This window comes from Synchiropus splendidus, chromosome 1 (assembly GCF_027744825.2).
Source record: "Synchiropus splendidus isolate RoL2022-P1 chromosome 1, RoL_Sspl_1.0, whole genome shotgun sequence".
Classification (NCBI taxonomy): Eukaryota; Metazoa; Chordata; class Actinopteri; order Syngnathiformes; family Callionymidae; genus Synchiropus; species Synchiropus splendidus.
The window spans coordinates 30510523-30534878 of record NC_071334.1 but is presented as its reverse complement, the minus strand read 5'-3'; the positions used below and the strand labels follow the sequence as shown (position 1 = coordinate 30534878).

Genomic DNA, 24356 nt, shown 5'->3' with positions numbered 1-24356 from the left:
AGGGAACGTGCTGAAGAATGTTGTCACACCAACGAAAGGGAAATCACTCTGCCATGATAAACAATATGTGCGGTGCTGTGACGGACACTTGCCAATTCTGTGTGTGACAACAACATGGCCGTCCCTCTGGCGTCTGCTTAAAGAGCCCAGCTAGACTTGACTGGTCAAAATGAGACTTTATCTTGCTCTAATGTGTGTATCTGGTGCATGACGGTACTCATCACGTAGTATATGAAATGATAGCAGGCCCTACCTGCCAGGAAAATGACACCCCACATTCTCATGTGCAGCCCCATTCTTCTGTCACCAAAGAACTAACCAATGTACACACTTCAGCATCATTAATTGACTAAAATAGTTGTTTTGATGGGATGTATAAGCGCCTTGTCTTCTGAATTTTATGTATTTAACTGACAAGAATTTGGAATCCGATTTATCTATTTCATACGGATTTTCTTTTTGCAAAATAAATTGCGATCGTCCTGTTGACTTTTTTACAAAAACCTAAAACCTACCTTAATTATATTATAATATACTCTCGAATTCGCTGTTTTGGAAAATGTTCTTTCCGAATGCAGTTGCGGAGATTAAGCAGATTTTAGGCTGTTGGTTTAATCAGCTCCTCTGTTACGCAACAGCAGCACCACTCCTACTCATCCGTGGGCGACAACAGTGCGATACATCTCGTGGTACATGAATTTGAACGAGCGATAGTCCAAGTACTGCGCGTTGTTATCTCCGCAGGGTTCGTGCCGGTAAGAAGTGGCCGCTGCCCCGTTACCACGCCCCCTAACCCTTCCTGTACAGCGTCATGACGTCATTATGTATCAGAAACTCGTCCACTCGCAGCCATTTTACTCCATGAAATAAACTTCATTCTCATCCTAAACTAGTCGCAGGAGACCGCAATACTGACATCAATGGATCTGTGGCGATAGTCGAGAAGAAGGATCCAGTCGGGTCTCCGGTTTCCACTATTGGGTAAGAACTACGGTCGTTGGTTTCACTGTCATGTTTTTAGCATGTTAGCTCGCGTTAGCTTGGACCTAGCGGGCGAGATTGTGGGGAGGTTGTTGTTGAAAAGTCTACCTGATCCACAGACTGGGACAGCCCTCACTGCCTTAGTACACGTCTCAGTCGGATAATTCAAGGCCACATTTTAGCTAAAGCAATGTAAACTGTCTATCTAAAGCAATTAAATGACGAACTGCGCCGCACTGTCTTCAACGATTTGCACCGTCTCACTCACCTGTCAGATTTTAGCTTTAGCTGGTCCCGAGCGACACGCCTGCCAAAAGTGCAATGTCATCCGACGCCCATACACTGCTTCATTAATACCTGGAGAAAAAAACAAGACGTGTTTTATCCATACATAACCCCACCTATATGACAATAACACCTATTACATAATGTATGGCGGTGATAGTAGCCATATCTGTCGAAGCACCGTGTTCCTTAATGATGTCTGTTTCATATCAATCGACGATAGAAAGCTGCTGTGAATCTGTTAGCGAATGTGTGACTCACAAGCGGATAACTGTGGTGGATTGTCAGGGTAGTGAAAAGTGTGAATTATGAGTGCAAACCCTGAAATTATCCATGCGGTATGGCTAAGTCATCAGTCGGTTCAGCCAGTCCGTATGCTTTTTCTTGCTCCAACCCCCAAGTGCAGTGTTGCTTTACAGGCAGACCACCACAGATGACAAGATTCCACCACTCCTTCTGAATTAAACGTAATCCAAATTAGAAAGAAGTGTGGTTTTAGTATTGCATCCAAAGTATTCTGGTGTAGTTTCAAGCAAGGGCCCAGCATAATAATGTCAGGGACACCACTTAAAGGGAAGAACATTAGCGTGGGCTTCCGTGGTGTGTGGTTTAGAGACCAAAGCTGTGATGCAAAGATTATTAAGGAGAAAGGGAGGCCAGACTCGGGTGGTTTGGCCTCTTAGAGAGGACGCAGTGGACATGGGCATGTAGATGAAGAACATTGTCATAAAGATAATAGAAACTTATTTTACCATACTTCCCTGTAAGCACAGATGAACCGACAAATGTCCCATTCCAAGATGGTTTCAAGGTAGCGTCCTATGCGGTCGCTTCCCTAACCAAACACCACTGCAGTGCACCCCTCCAGTTCCTGCCAGACGACCCCATGAACAACGGTTATATGACTGAAGAGAATCTGTAAGACCTGTGATGGATCGGTTGGGCAGTCTAGATTTTGCCATTGAACTGTTAACTTAAATGGCTACATTGTTCAGTCTAAAAAATAGCCAATATTTGTTCCACCTCATAGTTCAGATGTTTATTGTCTTTGCTCAAATATGCCCCATTAATGGATCACAAACATTCATAGTAGCTGTTGCAACCAGACTGTAGGACGGATTTTCAGTTGTTTTGGGACATTTATCCTGGTAAATTAAACAAAAGAAGGCCAGGAAGGAAGCAGCGTCTCTCTGTGAGAACAGACTACTGCCTCCGGTGAATGACCTCAGTGGTGATGTCAACAGGCCCGTCTTATCTTTGGATGAAAGCAGACGTTTTTGTTGGACAAGACGTGGGCTATTTTAGGCTCCTATCATTGTTTGTCTGCATGTTTCTTTTTGTCATTAGACACAGATTTGTAGTTCCAAGTCTTCCTTTTAGCGATTTATAGTCTGTTTAAGAATGTGTTTTCAGTTGCAGTTGTTGCAGCCCTACTTTGATCTGTAGCTGACTGACATCGTGAAATTGTGTTGAAGGCTACGTATGGTTATGTAGTGTAGTCTGTGCGTAACCCATATGGAATGGTAGTAGTTGGATTATACATTTGTTTTGAAAATTCTTATTTAAATTGAATTTCCACTCTGTGGCACAAATCTTAAAACACCTTTTCAGTGTTTGCTTGTTTCATGGTTGAATAAATGTACCTCACATTTTAACTGTAGGTAATGAACTGCTGATTCTAATTCTTTGTTATACCTTTTGTATTATGTGTAGCACTATATAATGATGCAAGTACCTGTAAATTGATATGTCAGTCAATCCCACCCAGTTATCTGCTCTGTAACCAAAGCACATGAGTTGGTGAGCCCAGAGTGCACTTGTGGGTGTGCACATGATTGATTTGTATTCGGAGAGTCTCTCCCAGCAGACTCCGGCGTAAGGCTTCAGCTCTTTGGTAATCAGCGGCCAGTGTTTGTGTCGTCTCCACTTCCACATCGCCTGAAGTTTTCCTCGCAACCTGAGAGCTTCAGCTGAAGCGGCCTTGACTGTCAGTCAGACATCGTCAAGTGGCACTTGATCCATTTTGTCATCTGTTTACTCAGGGTGCATTTGGACACAAACAAAAAAACTTGCCTTCTCTTTTTTGGTTTACAGGTTTTTTTCATGAGATGTTCAAGGGCTTTTTAATCTCCCAATGAATAAGATATGATTACACTGAAGCTAAGTCAAATAGTCGACCAAAACACTTCAAATACAGCACAGTTCTAAGAAGTCACAGACTAACAAGATTAAGTTAAGTTCAAGAATAAAATGACAAGGTGAAGGCGGCTGAAGTCACTAGCTTTTATTTTATGTTAATGCAGTGTTGTTTCCAGGCATTATGATCACACTTATGGAGTATATGCAGTTAGAAAACCGCCACTCAGTCGAGGAGACGAGGGACGCTGTACTGTAGTCAGCTGAGAGCAAGTGAGCGGGTTTGACCGACTGTTGATGTTACCACTTTGTTTTATTACACATCACATGAGATTTTGTCTATAAATGTCGTGGGGAAAAACAATTCTGAAGACATGACAGCTTTATTTTTGTGCATGGCGGAGATTAGCTGAATAAATGTGCACAAATGTCACCATTTTGAAATGTCTTTTCAATAAACAAGGTGATGTCGATATTTGACATTGACCAGAAATTTTTCATGATAATTAAAAGTGACAGTGACATTAATAGTGCAGCCTTACCCCCCTCCATCCCAAACTTAGGGGCAGACTGAAGATTCTTCTTTTTCACAGCCTCCATTTCTAACTGTTTTTCAAGCTACAGCCTTTTGAAATAGTGATATTGAAGTTGAATGTTTTACTGACAAAACTCAAAATGGTTAAGAAGTCATGTTTTAGTATGCAAGAGAAGTTCATCTGATCTTCAGCACTAAAATGTTTACCTACCTATACTGCACTGCAATTTATTCTGGCAGCTACATGCTGTACAGGTTCATGCCCTACACTACAGTACATGTGTATTTTTATTTAAATTAGCACCATAAGTGATAGGTCCTTGAATAGTTGACCAGATAGCCATTAGCTTATGGGAGACGGACAAGCCCTTTTTTACAACAATGAAAGCTAGTCATAAAATATTAAATTTTGCAACCACAGTAAATTGATAATTCTTGAATATGACCACGTCAATTGTTTTAATCACATTTTTTTTCTCTTGCTAGGTTTGACCTCATGGCTTAACGTGACTTGTCGACTAAATTAAAACACCCACCTTTGTCCTCCCCCTTACGTTGTCATCTGCTGTGAAAGGTAACTATCACCAGTTTTCAGGTCATATATCAATGATCATTTGCATTTATTTCAATACTTGCTGCATAAATATGAAGTGCATGTGCTCTAATAATCCTGTAAAGTAGACGGATATAGTCTCAAACAGGATGTTTATTTGAAAGTCGCATCATGAATACCACAGTGATTTGAGAATCCTTAATAATGCTGTATTTTTTATATATATATACATATATATTGCCTTTAATGGAATTATCAGTGTGCTAGATTTGTATTACATGCATGTTATATTATATATAACATGCATGACCATATTTATTAAAGCATCATTCCCCGACTCCCCCTAAAAAAACTGTATGTTGTCAATCCAGATGAAAGTTTAATATTAATCTTTTCTGTGGTCTGGTGAAACCATTGTCTTACAAAACGTTCATCCAACTTTATTGTCTGAATACAAAAATCTGTAATTATTGTTTTGTTCAAATGAGTCTTACTCTTGTCCACATGGACTCTTCCATTGATGTCTAAGGACTCCCGCACTTGAGACCTACGGGGAGAAGTAATGGTGTCCATATTTTCGTAGCCAAAACAAACAAATCATGGCCTGGGGTGAAACGAAGAATAGATATATGTGGCATGTCGTCTGCTTTTTTACAAGACTGTTGGGAAGCCTTGGATACCAAATAGCTTGTTTTGCTCCCTTAAGTGTTTCCTTTCCCTGCCTTTGAAACCGCCACAGCGACGTCATTTTCCCGATTATGAACAGAGGGAACATTCATGCACACATTGGTGTTGTTTCTGCAGTACAGTGGTTTGAAGTCATTATTGGGTGCAATAACCGTCGCGGCTCCTTTAATGAATAATTTGGGTTGGAAATGAGTGCTTCCAGATGGCGGGCCTCAAATACCACCCTTTGCATTTCATCAGTTTGGTAAAGTCGTCATACAAACAGCTTGGCGATTATTAGTCGATGATGTAGTGAGATGCATCTGTCCTTCTGTTGTGTCGCTGACTAATACTTGTCTCTCTGTCAAGCAGCAGAACAACTACCAAAGGGAAGGTGACCCCCATCGCCAGTGGCTTGTCTCTTCTCTTCTGAGGCAGCATGGAGCTACAGGCTCCCCAGCAGCTGCTCGCTGCTGAAGGGGAATGTGGGATGTCAAGTCTGTTGGTCCCCAGCCCCCAGAGTGAAGCTGTTACCCATGAGATGGAGGAGTTGTCACTGCAACCGTCGCAGAATTTGCCACCGCTGAATGAACGCAAAAATGGTAAGAGCATTTTTGCCTTTGGGCAAGATTATTTAATAATTGATTTTGTGGTTATAATACTGCTTGTTGTTGCCAGAAGTTCTGTACTTTTTTTTGACAGCCCATCTTTGTTTATAGCTGCTGTAGCTAAGTAAAAGTTGGTATGGATACTAGTCTCTTGGAGTTGATTCTGGTCGGATGTGGTGTGAATTTCAGAGGTCCACTTGTTTTCTGTTAATCAAGCATACCACTTTAAATACATTGAAAACTAGATCTGCATTTTGATAGGAAATGATCATTTTACACAGGGGTCAGCATTCAGTGTGTGTCCATCCCTGAGTAAAACCAAACCATTTGAGCCTTCTTCCAAATTAAAACCAAACCAAGTTGAAGAGAACGCCGTACTTAGTTTTCTTAAACTTGTAATGAGAAACAAAATGTTTATACTTAAATGCGTCATATATTTTATTTGACAATATATTAAAATCAGTTTAGTTGAGCGAAGTGTAGTTTAAATTGTATCACCATTATTTCTTCACATTGTCATGTGTTATTTTCTAAACTCAACTCACCTCTATTAATCAAGCACTGAACTGTGAGGCTGTAAAAGTTTGTTTTCCCCATCACCATTGTCCAAATCGCAGGAGGCACCTAAATGTGTCATTATTTTCTCCTCCAAAGACTGCAGGCATTGGCCAAGTTCAAGCTGCCCGAGCCTCAATGAGCTTGGCACCAATTCTTCACTATTCAATGCCTCACCATAGGTTCTTTCTTTTTATAAACTAGAAGCACAAACTGGGCTTCTGCTGCATGGACCTGTTATGTGAGCTCCAGGGCAGCTGGCTCCCACAGGGCTGCCCTGCACAATGAAGTGCATCAGGTGCTGCTTCGTCCCTGAAACTGGAGGCAAATTGCTGGGCCAAAGCTACACTGTGCCAGGTTCAATTCAGATGTCAAACTGTCTTTTGCAGGCATTGGACTTCCAACATTGTTGGCTGCTGCCTTCCTTCCATTGTAGCACGAGAGTCAATAAGGATAATGTTTATCAGACTCGAGTGATAGTTCTTTCTTTCATGCTTTTCCTTCTAATGATCCATTGAGCTTGTCGTCTGCTCTTCTCCCACCTGGATTTTTGGGCTTGTGACGTTTTGCCAGTTCATAATTCTTCCAAATACTTTCCTGATTCTTGGAGGACAGAAATGCCGTTGACTCAGTGAACAGACATGAAGCCTCCACTGAGTAGAAGTGGATAAAAGAACATCTTGTCAGCCACCATGGCTGCTGCTTCTGTGAGACAGCCCTTCAGTCAAATGTGTTTAGCTTGGAAAGTTTCAGTGTCAATAGCAGTCGCACCCCGCACCTCGATGCTTTTGTCATTTCTCATCGAGCGTGAGCACACTTCATACTTTCCACTGTGAGAGCCATCTCACAGTGTGACTTAGCCAGATCTCACTGGTTTTAGCATGCAGGTGGTGATCTGAGTGTGAGATGGCTGTGGTTGTAAGGTAGATCTCCATGAGAATTGTCATAAAATATAATGTACAATAAAGAGCATCATACTGTTTTGTTTTTTTTGCTCTCAAACCAAAATCTCCACATTTGGCTTTCACTTGTGCCAGCCAATTCCACATCACTTTACTACAATCGTCAAATGCCTTTTTATTATCAGAAGTGTAACCTTTTCGTCCGGGTTGGGATGTGTATCATTAACTTGTCATATTCTGAAGCAGCTGTCCAAAACAACAAACTTTTCCTTTCACTTGCTGCTGCTTGAACACAGCTCTAGCACATAGAAACACATACATGAAGCTTCTATTTTGCTTCTATTTTGACAAGTTGTTGCATTACCAGAGCAACAGTCTTTGAGAGCACGACTGAGTGATGCAAAGTAATAATATCAAGAAGTTTTATATCTGAAACAGGGTGTCGCAGCAGTTACAGAACCTGTAGACTTTGTAGTCTGAATGTATTTGCAATATACTAAAAAGGCTTATGCTCATGCTAGGATGTATGTTACTAGTCATTTGTTTGTGCAGTGTTTTTTCTCCTCAACAATCTCACATTTGAAACTTCCTCATTCAAGAACATTTGCTCCCCATCTTCAATTGAGCTTGTTTCTGCATTTACTCTGATCAAAGTGTGTCAAAGTTTTTGTAAGTTTAACCATCTGTTGACACCCTGCAAGCTGCTTTCACGCTACAGTACTCATCACAAACACATATTTACACACTCACCTTGCTGGCATAGCGAGAAGTCTAGCACTTAAGTGAGAAAAATAGTTGAAAGCTTCAAGTTGTACCTAAGCATATGCAATGCAATATTCCTTGCATGTATATATCTTCTAATTTCTATTGTACTACAACATGGTTGGGTACTTGGACATTTTGTAGATACTTTTTTTGCGTGAGTAAAAAGTCTTTATTGTAAAAGTGGAAGGATGGTCACCTCATTACTCATGAGAAATGAGAGGTGCTGTGGCTGAATGCAGACAGTCACGACTGCATGTTTGGCAGTGCATGCTTGTCTTATCACCATTGTTCACTCGGGTCACAGGTCAAGTTGTGTTTGTCCAGCATTTCCCAGAATGATGGACTACAATGCCACTGACTGGAAGTCTCCTGTGAGTCCTTTTGAATAGGCAAGGATACTGCTGCTGTCACATTGTTAACTGTGATATTAAACTGTCCCAGGAACATAGGATTCTATCTACTTCAATTTCCAGGATGTTGTTGCATTACTTTTCTGTAAAAGAAATGCAAATAATTGCACCAATGAAGTGGTAAACATGCTGAGTTTGGCCACAAGCCGCTGAGTAACAGAATGGCAGCCTGTTGGTAATGTATTACTTTCTTGTTAAACCGCTGTGTACTGTTTGAACATGTTTACTATGGCATCAGATACTGTTTTTAACAGCACAAAATCTTCGTCACTTCCTGTCAGCTTACTTAAAATTACTAATATCTAGACTGAGAGACCTCAGGGAGGCACGTTCTCACCCACCGTCTCACACACACATTAAGCCTAAATTAAAACTAAACTAAAAAACTTTCTGTACACATCCAATAAGGTTCTTCAGCCAAGTCTCCTGTCATCAAACACAATCCCCCACAACCACATAGCATCATTCCCTGTTGTATCTCCGAATATTCACTGTATTTACAGACGTATTTACTACTGCTACTTATTCTTCTCTCTGCCTGCCACTCTCCAAGTATCAATGTATTAAATATTGATGTAGCCGACTTAAGAAAAATCAAGGCAATATCTCACAACCAAGTATTGTGATGAAAAATATCAATACAATGTGCTATCAAGTATTGTGATATTTGAGCATATACTTTTCTTACACCTCTAGAGGGAAGAGATACAGCTGCAGTTTCATCAGCTCATGTGTAGCGTTATGAAGGAGTGTAAGTCTGTTCGTGGCTGACAATCTCACTTAAAGCCTGCTCTGCAAACGGGAGCCAAGAGCATCAGCGGTGGTATCTTCTCTGGTGTCGAGTTACTACGCAGTCCGTTGTCTGAGATCAGGATGCGAGCTATTTTTAAGTTGGCGACAAAAGGATTATTATGATGTTGTTTTTGGAATTCCTATTTTTAGAAGTTTCTTTACAAATATGTTCTTTTAATGTGCATTAATATGCATTTAAAAATAAGTTTTAACTTGTCTGCCTCTAGATTATTTTGAAAGTTGTGATGTTTAATTATGTATATTTTTTGGTCTTCTTCACAGTCTTGCAGCTGAGGCTCCAGCAGAGGCGAACTCGGGAGCAGCTGGTGGAGCAGGGCATCATGCCTCGTGAGTAACCGCTTGCTATGTGCAAATCAAACAAAGCCAACGCAGAGTGAATCATGTATGATGCACAACTCATGCCCATCACATAACGGTCAACTATCACATATTAATTCTACTTCTATAGTGGAAGAGGGCAGAAGACCGGTGCTGAGTCACTCGAATGAAGAGTTTCTATTATTAGAGTTCCATTTCAGACAGCTTAGTTAACAATACCTCTTGGACAACTAATAGCTATGGGAAGTTTATATCAGCCGATTTACAAGCATTCACATTTTGGTATTGTGGCACAAGCCAAACAGAATGGGAAGTCAAATTCTAAAATAATATTCCATCCGAAGCAATGACGCACACTTTGATGCAATAAGGGAACTTGGCATTTGGGGGGAAATTATGTGCGTCAACTTGTTTTTCGATGAATTACTGTAGTATACAACTAGAAACGCATATAAGAGAGAAGCTCGTCTCTTATTGTCTTTCCCTGTCCTTCCAATTTTGTTCACATTTACAATGATATACAAGGAAACACTCTGTAGTCATAATGATTTGGTGTCCATATTTAAACTGCCTTATCAATACTAGGCATTGAATGTAATGTGTTGAAACGGATTCATGATGTATTGCCACGAGTGATGGTAAAAGATCCCTTGGTGGGTGTCAACATTGTGTTGGTGTTCCATAATGGCGCCATCTGCTGGAATTTATTTCCTGCATTTTAGGTACACGGCATCTGGTGGGACAATACTTTGTCGTGGGGTTTAATACCTTTTATAAAGAAAAAAAAGTTCATGAAGCACTTTGGATCCAAGGCAGATAAGTAAAGAAATCATTGCCCAAATAAATGCAATGAAAAAAAAATGTAAAAGCTTGGTGCATCACAGGTGTTTTCCCAGGTGCATCGCTTGCATGCAGACACCAGTAATGTTGAGTCATTACTGACGTGCCCTTAAGCTTAAAGAGGGGCTGTTGTGCAATTCTTTTTCTTCTGGCATCAAATCTCACATATTAACATAGTTGCTGCTCATAAAAATAATTTGTAACTTCAAAGTTATAACAAGTTAAAGTTCATGCAGTACAGCCCAGGTTGGTAAATATGGTGCTGTTTCAATGAAAACCTCTGCTGACCATGAAATGTTCTTGTTTGTAACCAATGAGCCAAATGGGTAACAAGGAACGGCCATTATTTGCATTATTTGGACAAAATGGTCCCACACTTTTCATGAAATTGTCAATTCAACGCTACTCTTCTGCAGACTCGATGCTTCTTATCTTTTGGACTGTTCTGCTTTTTCACTAATTCCCAAAAAATGTTTGTATTTTTGGTCTTTGTTTTATGAATTTTAACCCTAAAAAACAACCAGTATTATAGTGGTATGAACAAAGGCATGAGCTGAAATATTTAGGGAGTTTCATCTTTGACTTTGGCATTTGTGGCAAGTGTTGTGTTTGCATTGCAGCACTGAAGAGCCCAGCAGCGTTTCATGGGCAGATCCGCAGTCTGGAGAGAGCCCGGGTAAGTCTCACCTCCAGTGTTGCCTGGAGGAATTGCAAGTTACCAAGTATAAAAAAGAAATTAAAATCAAATGGCTTGTGTGCATGTTTCTCGCCAGACTGAGAATTTCCTCAAGCACAAGATCCGCAGTCGTCCAGAGAGGGCGGAGCTGGTCAGAATGCACATCCTGCAGGGTATTAAAAATGAATTGTTGCAACTCTGTGTAACGTGGATTGATGTGGTACTATTGTGGAAGTGTTCAGACTGCCTTCATGTCCAACCTTCAGTTTCAGCTTCAATGAGCCCCTTTTCCTTCAATTAAGTTTTCACTTGCATTTTTTCTTCCGTTATGTTTTGTCTGTTTAATCCACAGCAGTTTCCTTACAACTGTGCAGCTGCCTAATGTTCTTGTTTATTATTTATTATTATTATGAAACCAATGAGCCTTCCTACCGTTCAGCCTTATGTTACTTCACTCGCTTGTTGTGTTTGTTTGCATCTATTGGTTGGTGTTCCTGGGGCTGCAATGTTTCTGAGATTGATGATGGGTCTGTTGCATGTTGTCTGTGGTAGAGACTGGTGCTGAACCTTCACTGCAGGCCACACAGATGAAACTGAAAAGGGCTAGACTGGCTGATAATCTTAATGAGAAAATAGCCCAAAGACCTGGGCCCATGGAACTGGTGGAGAAGAATATTATTCCTGTGGATTCTACCCTCAAACAAGCTATCATAGGTGAGCGGCCCAAACTGTTAGGTAAAGTAAAGTGAATGCATAATCATGTTTGTCTTTTTTTTCCCCTGTCAGTTGGCCAGATGAACTACAGCAAAGTGGTGGATGAGGACAGCAGTGATGCTCTGTCCCCAGAGCAGCCAGCAAGTCAAGAGTCTCAGAGTTCTGCTCCGTCACCTGGCGAGAGCAGAGGCCCAGAGACCCCCTCTCCTGTCTCTTTTCCAATGCAACCACTTCCAACCAACACAATACTACAGGTAGATAAACTCACATTCTGATTAAAAGCAGGAGGATAAATACCCTTTTCTCCCCTCAGACGGTCCCACTGACTGCTCCGGCCACAACAGACTTCCTGAGGGTGGTCACTCCTTGTGAGCCACCAGTGAGCCGCACCACTATATCTCCTGTTCAGCCTGCCACTACTGTCACCCCCTCAAAACCAGGACCAACACTCATCAAAGTAAGGAGGAAAAGCTCTGAATATTTCTCAAATCGAAGTCAAGCTCATGTTTTTAGAACGCTGTCTTTCCACCACAGCAAAGCCAGCAAAAGCTGCCCTCAGAGAAGAGTCGCAGCAAGAAAGGCAAAGAGCCCAAATCAAGGGTGAAGAAGCTCAAGTACCACCAGTATGTTCCCCCTGACCAGAAGCAGGAGGCCAGTGAAGTCTCCATGGATTCGTCCTACGCCCGACTGCTGCAGCAGCAGCAGCTGTTCCTCCAACTGCAGATCCTTAGTCAGCAGCAGCAACACTACAACTATCAGACCATTTTACCTGCACCGCTGAAGTATGTGTCCAAAACTAATCACTAATCACTTTCAAAATATTCTATCAGGTATAATTTCAGTTATGACTTTAGCTTTCGCAGCCATCTAAAAAATAATACTAAAATGATACAAGGGTGTTATCACTCATAAGTGTTGGTACGATTCTCAAATATGTTCAAGTCGTGTTTCTGTAAGTACAGTAGATTGAAACACATGGACTGCCTCCTGCTAGCATTTCATGTTTGCACTTGTTGATCTGAACCCGTCGCTCAACCGCTTTGATGGCGAGGATTTAAAGCTCTCAGTTTCCACTCAAGTGTCGTCCTGCCCATTATGTCCTCAATGTTCAAAACATTCTGACAAATGTGTATTTCCACCTCAATCTGTGCAGACCTGTAGCAGAGGGTCAGAGCAGTGCTGCTAGCACCATCGTTGTGTCACTGCCGACGGCACCTCCTCCACCACCCCCTCTGCCTCCAGCGTCATCTCGACCAAACAACCCGCTGTCAAACCGCAAGCCTGGTGTCTTACCTGCAAACCTGGAAGAGATGAAGGTGATTGTTTACCATAAAATTAATAATTGTGATTAAAGACAAGTGGGCAAGGACGGATGGATGGATGTTAGGATAGTTTACTGAGAGTGTGAAGTTGCTTTTTTGGGAAAAAAAAAAAAAACACTGCTTCAACTTTTTCAGGTGGCTGAGCTGAAGTTAGAACTGAAACTGCGAGGTCTTCCCGTGTCTGGAACCAAAACTGATCTGATAGAGAGGCTGAAGCCCTTCCAGGACAGTCCCCCCACCACAAACTCTTCTCCTGCTCCCCCACCTGCTGTAACCACCATCACCTCCATGCCCATGGAGGTCTCCACCACTCCTGCTGTTATCCTTCCAGCCCAACAAGTGACTTCAGAGCACATGAGCTCCTCACCACCTGTTTCTCCAAACCCCTCAGACATCATTACCATCCAACAGGATGTGGCTATGTCGTCTGAAGTAAAGCCTGAGCCACCACTGAGGTCAGCTGGTCCCATTCCTCCTGTTCACTCGGTGCCTGAGGAAAAGGACAGGAGGCTTCATGAGAAGGAGCGGCAGATTGAAGAGTTGATGAAGAAGCTGGAGGAGGAGCAGAAGTTAGTGGAGGAGCTGAAGATGCAGCTCGAGGTTGAGAAGAGAGGAGGGGGGAGTGGCAGCTTGACAGACAACGGACCAGTGAAGCTAAGTTCGTCCCCACTGATGAACTCAACTTCTCCAAACTCCTTCCCTGTGAAGGCAGAGAATGCAGTCCTGTCCAGCTGTTCTCCCACCACCAACTCCATCCTGGACTCTTTTAGGACTCCGCTACAGAATGTGGTGAAGTTGGAGGATGTTACGGTTTCTTCTGGCAAGCCCATCCAAATCCAGGCCCAAACCCATGTGATCAGTCAGATCCAACCCCAAATTCAGACCCCGGTACCTGTGAGTCCGCAGCCTTTCCATCAAATCCCCCAGTCCCAGTCCAAAAGCCCTGGACTCCAGCAGTTCTTTATCAGCCACTCAGGAGGGGTGTCCCAGGTGCTTGGTCAGCCCCAGACGATCTTAACTCGACCTGGTCAACCGCTACTGACAACCACTGGTCAGACGGGAACTCAAATTCTTCTCCCGGTCTCACTTCCCAACAACACTGCGACTATTCAACTGCCGAGCACCACAGTTGGTCTCCAGGTAAGACTTGTGGAAATGGCACTCTTCTAAGTAATGAGAGAAACAGCATTATTTATCGTTCCATATCCATCGCAGCCAATTCTCCAGGCTACCATCTCTAACCCGGGTCAGGTCCCGGCGTCTGCGCCACTCCCTCAGAGCCAAAAGTTGGAGAAAGCAACTGGCCAGCAAGTAACCAACCACACACCTCTGATGCAGGTGAAGTTTTTGTCAAAAGTTAACCCCTTTTGGCGAGTTTTTTTTTCACTTTGATATCACTATTTTGAAAGGCTGTAGCTTGAAAACTGTCATTGATGAAGGTATTCTGTAAGGGAGAACTTCAGTGAGAGTGAGTTTTCCTTTCTTATATACAATCAACAATAATGATAATAATAAAAATTAAACAAACTCTGGTATCAGATTGGAGCAGTAATCGCAACAGCAGATTTCCAAATTCAGGTATCGCGATCTGGTGTGTGAATGAATCCCTGAATATGTCTCTTAACTAAGATATAAACAAATAGAATGGGATTTTTATTAAATGAATCACGTCTGTCATGGAACCCGATTTAAAAACCTGGGCGACTGCGTGAATGGCTTCTGGCTAATGATCTAACAAGTTTTTGCAGATTGTTACGCTCTTGCTTATATAGTCTGACTGATGTGATCCAGACTCTTGGAGCTCGTACTTCATTAAAAAAAAAACCTTCACTGTATGTGCATTGTAAGAAATGAAGGAGAAGCTGGTGGTACAAAGTATAATGATATAAGTATCATTCTTGTCTTTTGAAACTCGTCTGGAGCTTTGAGAACATTTGTGTGATTTATTTTTACTTTCTATTTTAAGTCGTGTTGATCAAAGTGTGATGTTGACAATCCGCACTCGAGGTCTAAACTCCGTGGGCCGATGAAGCTTATGAAACGGTGCCCTCAAGTCATCTACATAGCACTCCTTGCTCTAAAATGTTTGGATGTGAACAACCATTTTCATGAAACTTCACATCATTTTAAACCAAGAGCGCCACCTGCGGAGCTCTGAAAATGAGGATGCTGTGTCATGAAGCCTCGTCGGCCATTGCTACTAAACTCTTTTGACCGCATGTCTAAATCTTGGTCCTGGGACCCGATTCTAAATGTGATGTCTGAACTTCAGACTGTAGACCAGTGATTTTATTAAGTGAGAATGAGGACGTGGAATTATTTCACCTATGAGACTCGTAACTTTGATGCTGATGTATGCTCTCATTCACGTCTCTCCTGACAGACTCTGACAATGTGCAATAACACTGCTGCTTCGGGGACACAGACCAGGCCTGAGGTGACAACCCAGTGTTTCCTAAGAAGTTCCCCAGAGAACTGTGTCTCACCCCGGTCTTCACCAAACCACCACATATCTAACGGCCCACTCAACAAGGTGGATGTGCTGAGAAATGCTGCCTTATTTTCATTGCTCCTCACTCTTAAACTGTGTCACTCATGAGTTTGCCATCCTTTTCTCAGTCCTCCCCGCCATCGCATCCAGCTTTCATCCTTCAGTCCGCCACGCTCGTGCCTCAGCCTCCGAAAACCCGAGAACCGCCCCGCTATGAGGAGGCTGTGAAGCAGAGTCGCAACCAAATGCCCAACAATGATTCACTGGTGAGACATAGGAGAGCAACAAGCTAATGCCCAGATGTTGTGTTGAAGCCTCTGAATCTGTCTCCTCAGGTTTCCACTGCATCCAGTCAGCAAATGGATGACTTGTTTGATATCCTCATCCAGAGTGGAGGTGACTGAGACACCATCAACCGTGAAAGTAGGCACTCTTGACCAGACCAGAGTGTTAACCTGAATGTTCTGTTTGTGTCCAGAGATCACACCGTTCGCCCAGCCGGAGCCTCCCGTGTCGCTGAATAAGACAGTTCCAGTCAAGGCCAATGTCACCACTCTCCCGTTCAACACCGCCCTCTCCAGACACCCGCCTCAGATCCAGGTGGCCCCGCCTCCAACGCTCAGCCCTCTCATGGACCCCAGCCTGCCCGGCCTCTCTTCCCTGGCCACGGACAATCAGCTTGAAGCTTTCCTTGAGGGGACGCTGGCAGACACGGCGTCAGACCCACGCACCCATGCTCTGATGGAGGAGCTGCAGGCCCAGCTGATGGAGCAGCAGCCCTACTCTCCCATGGACACATCGGACCTCTCCTTCTCCTCCTCGCCGCCGTCCTCGCTCAACATGGGGCTTTCGGACCCGACCCTGGACAACATGGAGTGGCTGGATCTCACCATGCCACCTGTGTCAGGGGGCGCTCTAACACCACTGGGGATCTCAGCGGACCTGCTGGACCACGACCTGCAGCTGCACTGGGACTGAACCAGGGACAGGAGAGGTAACTTGAGGATTAACTGAGCCAGTGTCAGGAAGGGAAGTGGGTGAGTGGAAGCAGTGTCCCTCTCCAGAACAGTCTGTCAAACTCACAACGGTGCACTGATCAACTGCTGCAGTCGCTTGCACAGAAATATCAACTCTGTCTGACAGGGGTTTTAAATGGGTTTTACAGCGTGGGACTCCAGATTACCACAATCCAGAGACGAACAGACGGAGTCAACACTAACTGGTAGCACAGAGCGTTTGTAAATATTGTTCATTCACTTTTAAGACCGACAGCTTAATGATGATGTCACTAGCAGAAAAAACAGTTTTTACCGCGTTGACAGAGTCAGTGTCAAGAGTTGGACAGAAGCTTATTTAATCAGAGGCAGCACAATAAATCCTGTTTAATATACGTGTCCCAGCAAAGCCCATTTCTCCAAACGCCTCACAAGCTGCTGGATTAAAAGACTGAGACAAGATTGACTGAAATGACAGATATAGCAGCTTCTTGCTATATCTGTATATATGAACTAGCGGACAGCCCATGGCAGTGTGGACGTTCCAGAGGCAGCTGGGACCAGCAAAGTGTGGATGCCACTTTCGGAAAGAGCTGCCAAGATTCAAACACATATTCAAGTGATATATGTTCCTGCTTAGTAACAAAAATGATGTTCTTGTCCGACATTAGTCATGTTAGCATAGGGATGTGAGATCGGTCCTCCTAGCTTAAAAGGCAGCATCCTACTTAACTGATGATGAGGGAGCCATATTTGACTGCATTTTGACAAAAAAGCTCAGTGAAATCTCAGCGTAGGGGGTCAAAATCCCATATGCTGCTAAAGCGCTGTGGAGAACCCGTAAAGTGACCATTTTTAGCTTGAATTTTAACAGCGGAGTACTCACTCAGCTCTTGTTAACTCGTAAGGCACAGTATTTACTAGCAGTGGTGTAGTTTGTTCAATCCCTGTGTATCTTCACCCTGTTGGGGAAATGGGCTTTGCCAGACTTTAGAGACTAAAGCAGTTCTCTCTGCTGTTTATCACACTGGTGACTGCTGACTCGTCTGACCCGTTCAATCCGATGTGACTGTTGTATGGTGATCTCTCACAACCAAGCTGATGAACCAATGAACAACATGACGAGGGATCTCCTCCGAGTACGTGGAGCTATGCACTAAAGAAGCCACCAGGCCGGCGCTGGGTGGAAATGTGAACTTATCATATCTGCAGTCCAGCTAGCACTGATCCGCGCGGTTGGGATCGGTTGTCCAGATCTTATTTTGAATGTATTTGCCAATACAGGAGAATAAGATGTTCTTCGACACTATGGCAGCTTCTAATCGACATGTAGACAGCCGTGAAGGGAACAAATATTGGCGTTTCTATTTGAGAATGTGCTGCAACACTGGGTAACAAGCTGACACACCGTCACCGTCGAGGGACAATAGCAAGCATGTTACTAAGTGTGCGTGTGTGTGCGCACGTGTCGTCCTGTCCTCTGCATGTTAATTGTCTGCATGATTGTACTTATCTTCAGCTGAGGTCCAACTGCGATATCACACACATATCCCAAACCTTCGTATGGCTGCTGAAGACTGTTGTGAACAACTCCAACTCACGGGGGCATTGTTCAAGGGAGATCAGCTTTTTAGCTCAGTATTTTTGGTCTGCGCTTCGTTTCTGCAAATACATCCTGCCGCAAGGGGGCAGCGTTGTTTCCTCACGCGTTCAAAGTAAAGCCCCGCAGCCTGCTCTGATCTACACTGTAATTCTCACATACTCACAGACTTGAATACATTGATATTTTCAGAAACGCACCTGCTGTTGAGAATCATAAACCCGAGGACTTCTGGGGAGACTAGCTAATGCAAACACATGTCTTCAGAGGACACCGACAACTGCACTCACATCATTGCACGTACTGTGACACGGTTGAAAATACTGTAGGAATTGTGTAGACTCACTCTGTGATGATTTTTGAAACAGATGTACAGATTCTGACACACACTGACTCACATCAGTGCGCGGACAAGATCACAAACTGTGACACAATGGCACGTCTTTTGCCATTTGCTCAGACACTTGGGATGACACACACACCCCAAGACAATGGTATATAAACACAATTACATTCACAACAAACTCAGAGTTTGTACTTCACCTTTACACACACAAGGAGATACAAACTCATAACATCCTTAGAGACCTACTTTAAGGCAGACACAAGTGCTGAATGTTTTTGGGGGGGGCACATAAACACTCTCTTACAGTGGTTGATGCAGAGACTTGTAAGAAGACACCAACAGCCACGCACAAAAGCTCTTGTGTACAATGTCACTCTCAAGCAGAGCTACTGATGGTGACACACACACACACTTGTGGAAAGTGTTACACAAAGACATGAGAGGTGGTTCTTCAGTAGCCCCATGAAACCAACAAACCACACACATAAGTACACTCTGATGCTTGAACACGTTTGTGTAGGCTCTTGTGTGCTAAGATGACCACATGGGATACACACTCAGATCCGCCCAGTTTTCAGTCTCCCGTGTTGTTTTGCAAAGGAGTATCGTAGCTGACAGACTCATCACTCGCACCTCAACATCATGGCGCACACACTGGTCTATGACCACCCGTGAAGTGACACCAATTGGATTTGTGAATTTCTCCCCGTGAGATCAATAAAGTATCTATAGATCTATGGAGAGTCCTGTGGAAGCACAGCAACAATGTCAATAGGACTGTGGTCTGACAGCAGCAGGAAGTGTCTCCCTTCAACACACATCCTCTTCACACCTCACATCCATCGAGTCAGAGCAAGCCATCCTGTGTTTGAGGCCGGCCAGTTCAGTGGAGAACAACATGTGTGCATGGGTTCTGCCCTGCATCCTCTCACTAGATGGTCTGGCAACTCAAATCCTCTCTGGGAGCCCTAATGCTCCCGTTATTTCCACTCATGCTGTCATCGCAGGATAGCACAGGACCGCTCCTCAACCTGGCAGGGCAGCAAGGCCTTGCCATGCTCACCCATCCCTGCGTTTGGAAAGCTCATTGCTAATATCGGCGGTTTCGCTGTGTTTGTCCAGAGACAGAATTTCAATTGTAGACTCCCCAACTTGAGGCTCTTCGCTCACAAGTGAAAGAATAGATTCTTTGAGGGCGTCTGCTACTGCTAGCTTAACTGGCTTTGCTAGCTCCATGCTGGTTGCTGGACAAGAAGTCGGTGGTTGTTTGACAGTTCCCTGCCTTGCGCTGGTCACCGTCCTGGTGTTTAGAATAAAATGGCTTGAAGGTGTCGGAAGCATAGAGAAGCATCTTGAAGTCTGATAACAGTCGGGAGAAGTCGAGGGAGCTGAGGGGCAGAGCTCCGACATCCCTCGTGTTGGTCACGTAGAACAGCAGCCTTTAGATGAGCAGCTCAGTCGACTGGTCACCGAGGGCCTCAGTTGCAGCCCCGCAGCCTTTAAGAAAACTTAATCCTGGTGGCCATTTTCAATAGTTCAGGATGTGGTGTCGGGAGATTACCTTGCAACTCTGGCGACATTGTGGGACTCATTCGTCTTCGGCTCATCCTTGATCTGTGGCATGATGTCCAGCTCTGTCTGCCTCAGCAATAATGCGACGAGGGATTGTCAGCGTTTGTGTTGCACTTGAGTCTGAAATGTGTGCTTATGTGTTTAGCAGCGCCAGAGGCTGTTAGGGCAGCGATGGAATAGGAAGTCATGGGCTGGAATCCCTGTGAGGTAACCGTGTTCTCTTTGGGGAAAAAAGTGCTTCAATGACATGTAAATGTAACAAAGCAGTGGTAGCTCATGATGTCATCAGGCCAGGAATCTTGACGTCCAACATGCTTTAGCCAAAACACTGCACACTAGCTTGTTGTGAACTTTGAGTTCCCTTGTGCGTCTTCGCGTTCGCCGCCTTTTGTTCTTTTCAAGGTTCACATTTTAGGCGTTTTATTGTCTGTGCTGCCAGAAACGGCAGAAAAACGAAATGTCACTTTTTATTATTGTAACTTTTATTTGTCACTTGTTTTTAGAAGCATATTATCATGTAAATCTGTGGTTTTGGTGTATAACTGCGGTTTGCTGAGTTTTTCTATATTTGATGCAGTCTTGACACATATGTGACAACACCCCCTGTTGGCCAGAGGGGGGCAGCAAATGACAATGAAGGCTGCTCCTCACGTACTGTAAAGTCAGATTCTGCCTTGGCTTGAAGACAAGCCTTATACAGTAGGTGACTAAACTTTGATCAGAGGCACTTGAGATATTGACTGGAGATGGACTGCTCTCGTCTGTCCCCCCCTTGTTGGTGTAGTTTCAGATCAGTAACCTTCCGTCACTTCCTTCGTTGTAGCTTCTTCGTCTCCACTCTGCCTCCTGGTGTTTGCCATATGTTTTGCACATTGTGTAAATATTTATATAGATGTAATGCATATTTTTATACATGTGTAACATCCGCCGGCTCTCTATTTTGTAAATACTGTGAAGATGTACATAAAGCGGTGTATGCCTTTCTGTGTCAATAAAATATGGTGAGCTGCATCATCTGTGATCACACTCATACGTGTCAGAACGTCTTCTGTCCACACGCCTGTGTACAACTGTCATTTTTCAATAACTCTGGACCGCCTTATTTCACCGGTGTGACCCAGATAAAGGGTGGCGGCTGAACTGTACGACGGACCTGACCCACTTCCAGCAGTGGGACCCCTTCAAACATACATGCGTGTACATGAAGCCATCATCGACAAACAAAGCAATGGGACTTGAACAAACCGTCTTATCAGTCTGACCTTGTTGCTGGTCACAAGATACAAGCTCCTGGTGCTGCAGAATAAAAAGACGACTTAACTGTAGGTGTCGGGGAGAAAATTGATTCACACATCGATCAAGACTTTTATTGTGACATATTTAATATCAATATTTCTCCCTGGACTCAATGTGATGTATTTGACAGGCGGCAACGACATGACATCACATCCTGTTCCGGCTACACCCAAGTTGAGCCACACTCAGGCGTCTCTCTTGAGGGCATCGCAGATGAACTCAGAAAGTTTCATATTTGAGATTTATTTTCAAACCAAATCAAACAAGAATTTACATGAAATGCCAAGCAATGGTTGCTGGATCGCCGAGGCTAATACAGTCAGCACGCTCTGCCAACTGCTGCTCTGAGGTCCTAACTAAAAGGAGCTAAATTGCTAGCTAAAATTGAAATGTTGGTAATGGGACAAAGAATTCAGGCTGTTATTTTTAAGTGTTTGTCACTCTGCAGTGAGAGAGAGCTGCAGCTTCAGCTCCGCTTCTCATTCGTTCAGTGTGTTGTGCTATCGCATGGAGCGCATGTGACATGTCCACTGCATGCTCACAAAAGGCCTCACATTCAAGCCAAAATATTACATCATCGGTGTAAATGAGCTGCTTGGTGGAGGACTGGGGTTTTTCTCCAGGTTGTAAACATCATGTTTCTAACTCAAGACCATCTTTTTGCTCACCGTGGCTGAGATTAAAGTATGGTGTCTTGTGTTGTGTCTCCTGACAGCCCACATTCCAACAGCTTAGTGAGGAAAACCAATTCTGATACAATTTGAAATATGCTCATATATATATATATATATATATATATATATATATATATATATATATATATATATATATATATATATATATATGTGTGTGTGTGTGTGTGTGTGTATGTGTTCATGTTGAAGAAAGTCACATGTTGTGTGGCACAGACCGGACAACAGAGTGGTGATGTCATCATGCAGGATGGAACAAGAGCTGTAGTGAAGGGAGCCATTTCCTGTGCAGCCGCTCACAGCTGGACTGATGTTGAGTCACACAGCTGCCGCTTCATGTCTTGAAACATGCTGGTGAAGCGGTGATGATGTCACATCAGGTCGTATTTCGGAGGCGCAGCTGTGATCGCTGGGGGATTAAAAGTGGTTTTAGTGCAGATGCTGTGTGAGGAGGTGAGAGGATGCAGGACAAGGGGACGTCAGGCATCCTGCCAGCATGCAGCTCCCACATGAAAAACGAGGGCTGCAGCGGCGGACGAGCGAGGATGGATCCACTCCTGTGTCAGAGTCGTCGCACTCTCCCTAAAAACCACCTTTCGCTCGCAGGGCTACAACAATGGAGTTATGTAATGCTGCCGTGTAAATATGCGACAGTGAAACTCCAGAATTAGAATGGCCACACCTCACTTTTGGGCTCTCTACCAGAGTGAGGCACCACCCCTGCCTGGGCCTGGTGCTGGAAGTCTACGTCGCAAGAGCAACCTCACAAGGTTGGTGATGTCCGGAGGGTTTGGTCTTCAGGTCGAGATGTTAACTCACAACCAGCGTCTTCACACAAACCAGTAGTCGCAACAATTGCAGTCACTATGGTGACCATAAAAGAGCATCATGAGAAGTGACTGAGACTGAGATGAAGCCCTACCTACATGTTCAGAGCCCACTGGACGGCGCTCTAACATCTTAGCCTTTGAACCGCTATTGCAAGGAAACATATCATATTAGACAGAGAGCGCCACCTACGGAGCTCCGACACTGCTTCAAGAAGAAGACTGAAGAATGACTGACACTACTCTGCGGTGCCATGTGAGTGCACACACACGTTTGTATTTCTATACCTATGAGACATTGTGAGATTTCTCATTGCCATAACCCTTTCCCCAGCCTCTCACCCTAAACCTAACCATCCAAAACACATGGCTCACCTGAACCAGGACTCTGAACCAAACTTTATCCTCAAATTGAGGCTTAACCTTGTGGGGTCCAGCCAAATGTCATACAGTCCTCACAAGGCGAGTGTTTTGTCAAGAATTGGTCGCCACAGTGCAGGATAAACAAGTCCACCCATACACACACACACCTTGCATACTGACTCATATCCACACAAACATTTCTCACTTGGGTGACTTCCTGCAGTTGTTCCTTCATAATCGCACAAGAATAAACTCACAGTTTCCTATTAGTCTCTCTCTCCAGTGTGTGTTTGTAATCGTGTGTGTGTGTCCTCACAGGCTGCGTTCGTATTCGAGATGAAGGTAAAAATAATGGCCGCATTGTGTCCAACTCAGGATCTTGGAGAGCGAGCAGCTAAAATGGCACCATGCCATCGTCACAGGTTCACTGCGGTCACAGCGGACACACACACAAACAGACACCCGGCCTGAAAGGCGTTCAGTTAAAGCAGGCATTCCTTCACCTACGTCCCTATATCCAGGAGACAGGGGACACAAGTGGTGCCAAACCCAGGGATGATCTGGGAACAGCAGGTTAAGTCAGGTATCGTCTGCACAGGCGAGTAAGGTGAAACCATGTGAGCGGAAACTGGAACTAATCGTCTGAAGGAGGCTGCCAGGAGAGACGAGGCCCCGGGACTGATCCTGGTGGGACTCCGGGGAGACATGCTGAAACCTGAAACTCTCTTGATGCCAGCTAGGATCCTGAACAGTGGCAGACCAAAATAGAAATAAAATCGCTCAACCTCTGACTGAACACAAAGCCATAAAATGAATGAATGAAAGTTGATTGAAAAATAATAAAATAAATAATTCAGTGCAAATAAAAATAAAAAAAAAGAAAGAAGGGTAAATGAAGAGTAACACAAGTTCACACACGGGGGTGGGAGGCTGTTCTCCCGACGCGACTGAGGGTTTTTTTAGGCACTCCAGTTTCCTCCCTCAGACTTCTAAATGGCCTGTAAGAATGACTGTAAATATGAAAGTTTGTTCGACTATACATGCAACAGCATGTTCATGTTAGCCCCCATATCTCACCTGGAGAGCCTCTATATC

General features: G+C 43.9%; 1 protein-coding gene across 3 annotated transcripts; it reads left to right on the top strand.

Annotated features, from left to right (window-relative positions):
- Positions 1 to 786: 786 nt before the first annotated feature.
- mrtfba (myocardin related transcription factor Ba) lies at positions 787 to 21109 on the top strand. Of its 3 annotated transcripts, none has more exons than XM_053866819.1 (17): positions 787 to 981; positions 4424 to 4511; positions 5529 to 5758; positions 9471 to 9536; positions 10988 to 11043; positions 11141 to 11216; positions 11596 to 11757; positions 11830 to 12011; positions 12071 to 12214; positions 12292 to 12539; positions 12911 to 13073; positions 13215 to 14219; positions 14295 to 14417; positions 15463 to 15612; positions 15699 to 15836; positions 15906 to 15966; positions 16049 to 21109. In XM_053866819.1, exons 3-17 carry the CDS (start codon positions 5596 to 5598, stop codon positions 16546 to 16548), a joined length of 3237 nt encoding a protein of 1078 aa, XP_053722794.1. In that variant the 5' UTR covers positions 787 to 981; positions 4424 to 4511; positions 5529 to 5595; the 3' UTR covers positions 16549 to 21109. The 3 variants fall into 3 exon arrangements, with proteins under 3 accessions (XP_053722794.1, XP_053722802.1, XP_053722810.1); XM_053866827.1 differs by having other exon boundaries at positions 5526 to 5758; XM_053866835.1 differs by lacking the exon at positions 4424 to 4511.
- The last annotated feature ends 3247 nt before the right edge of the window (positions 21110 to 24356 follow it).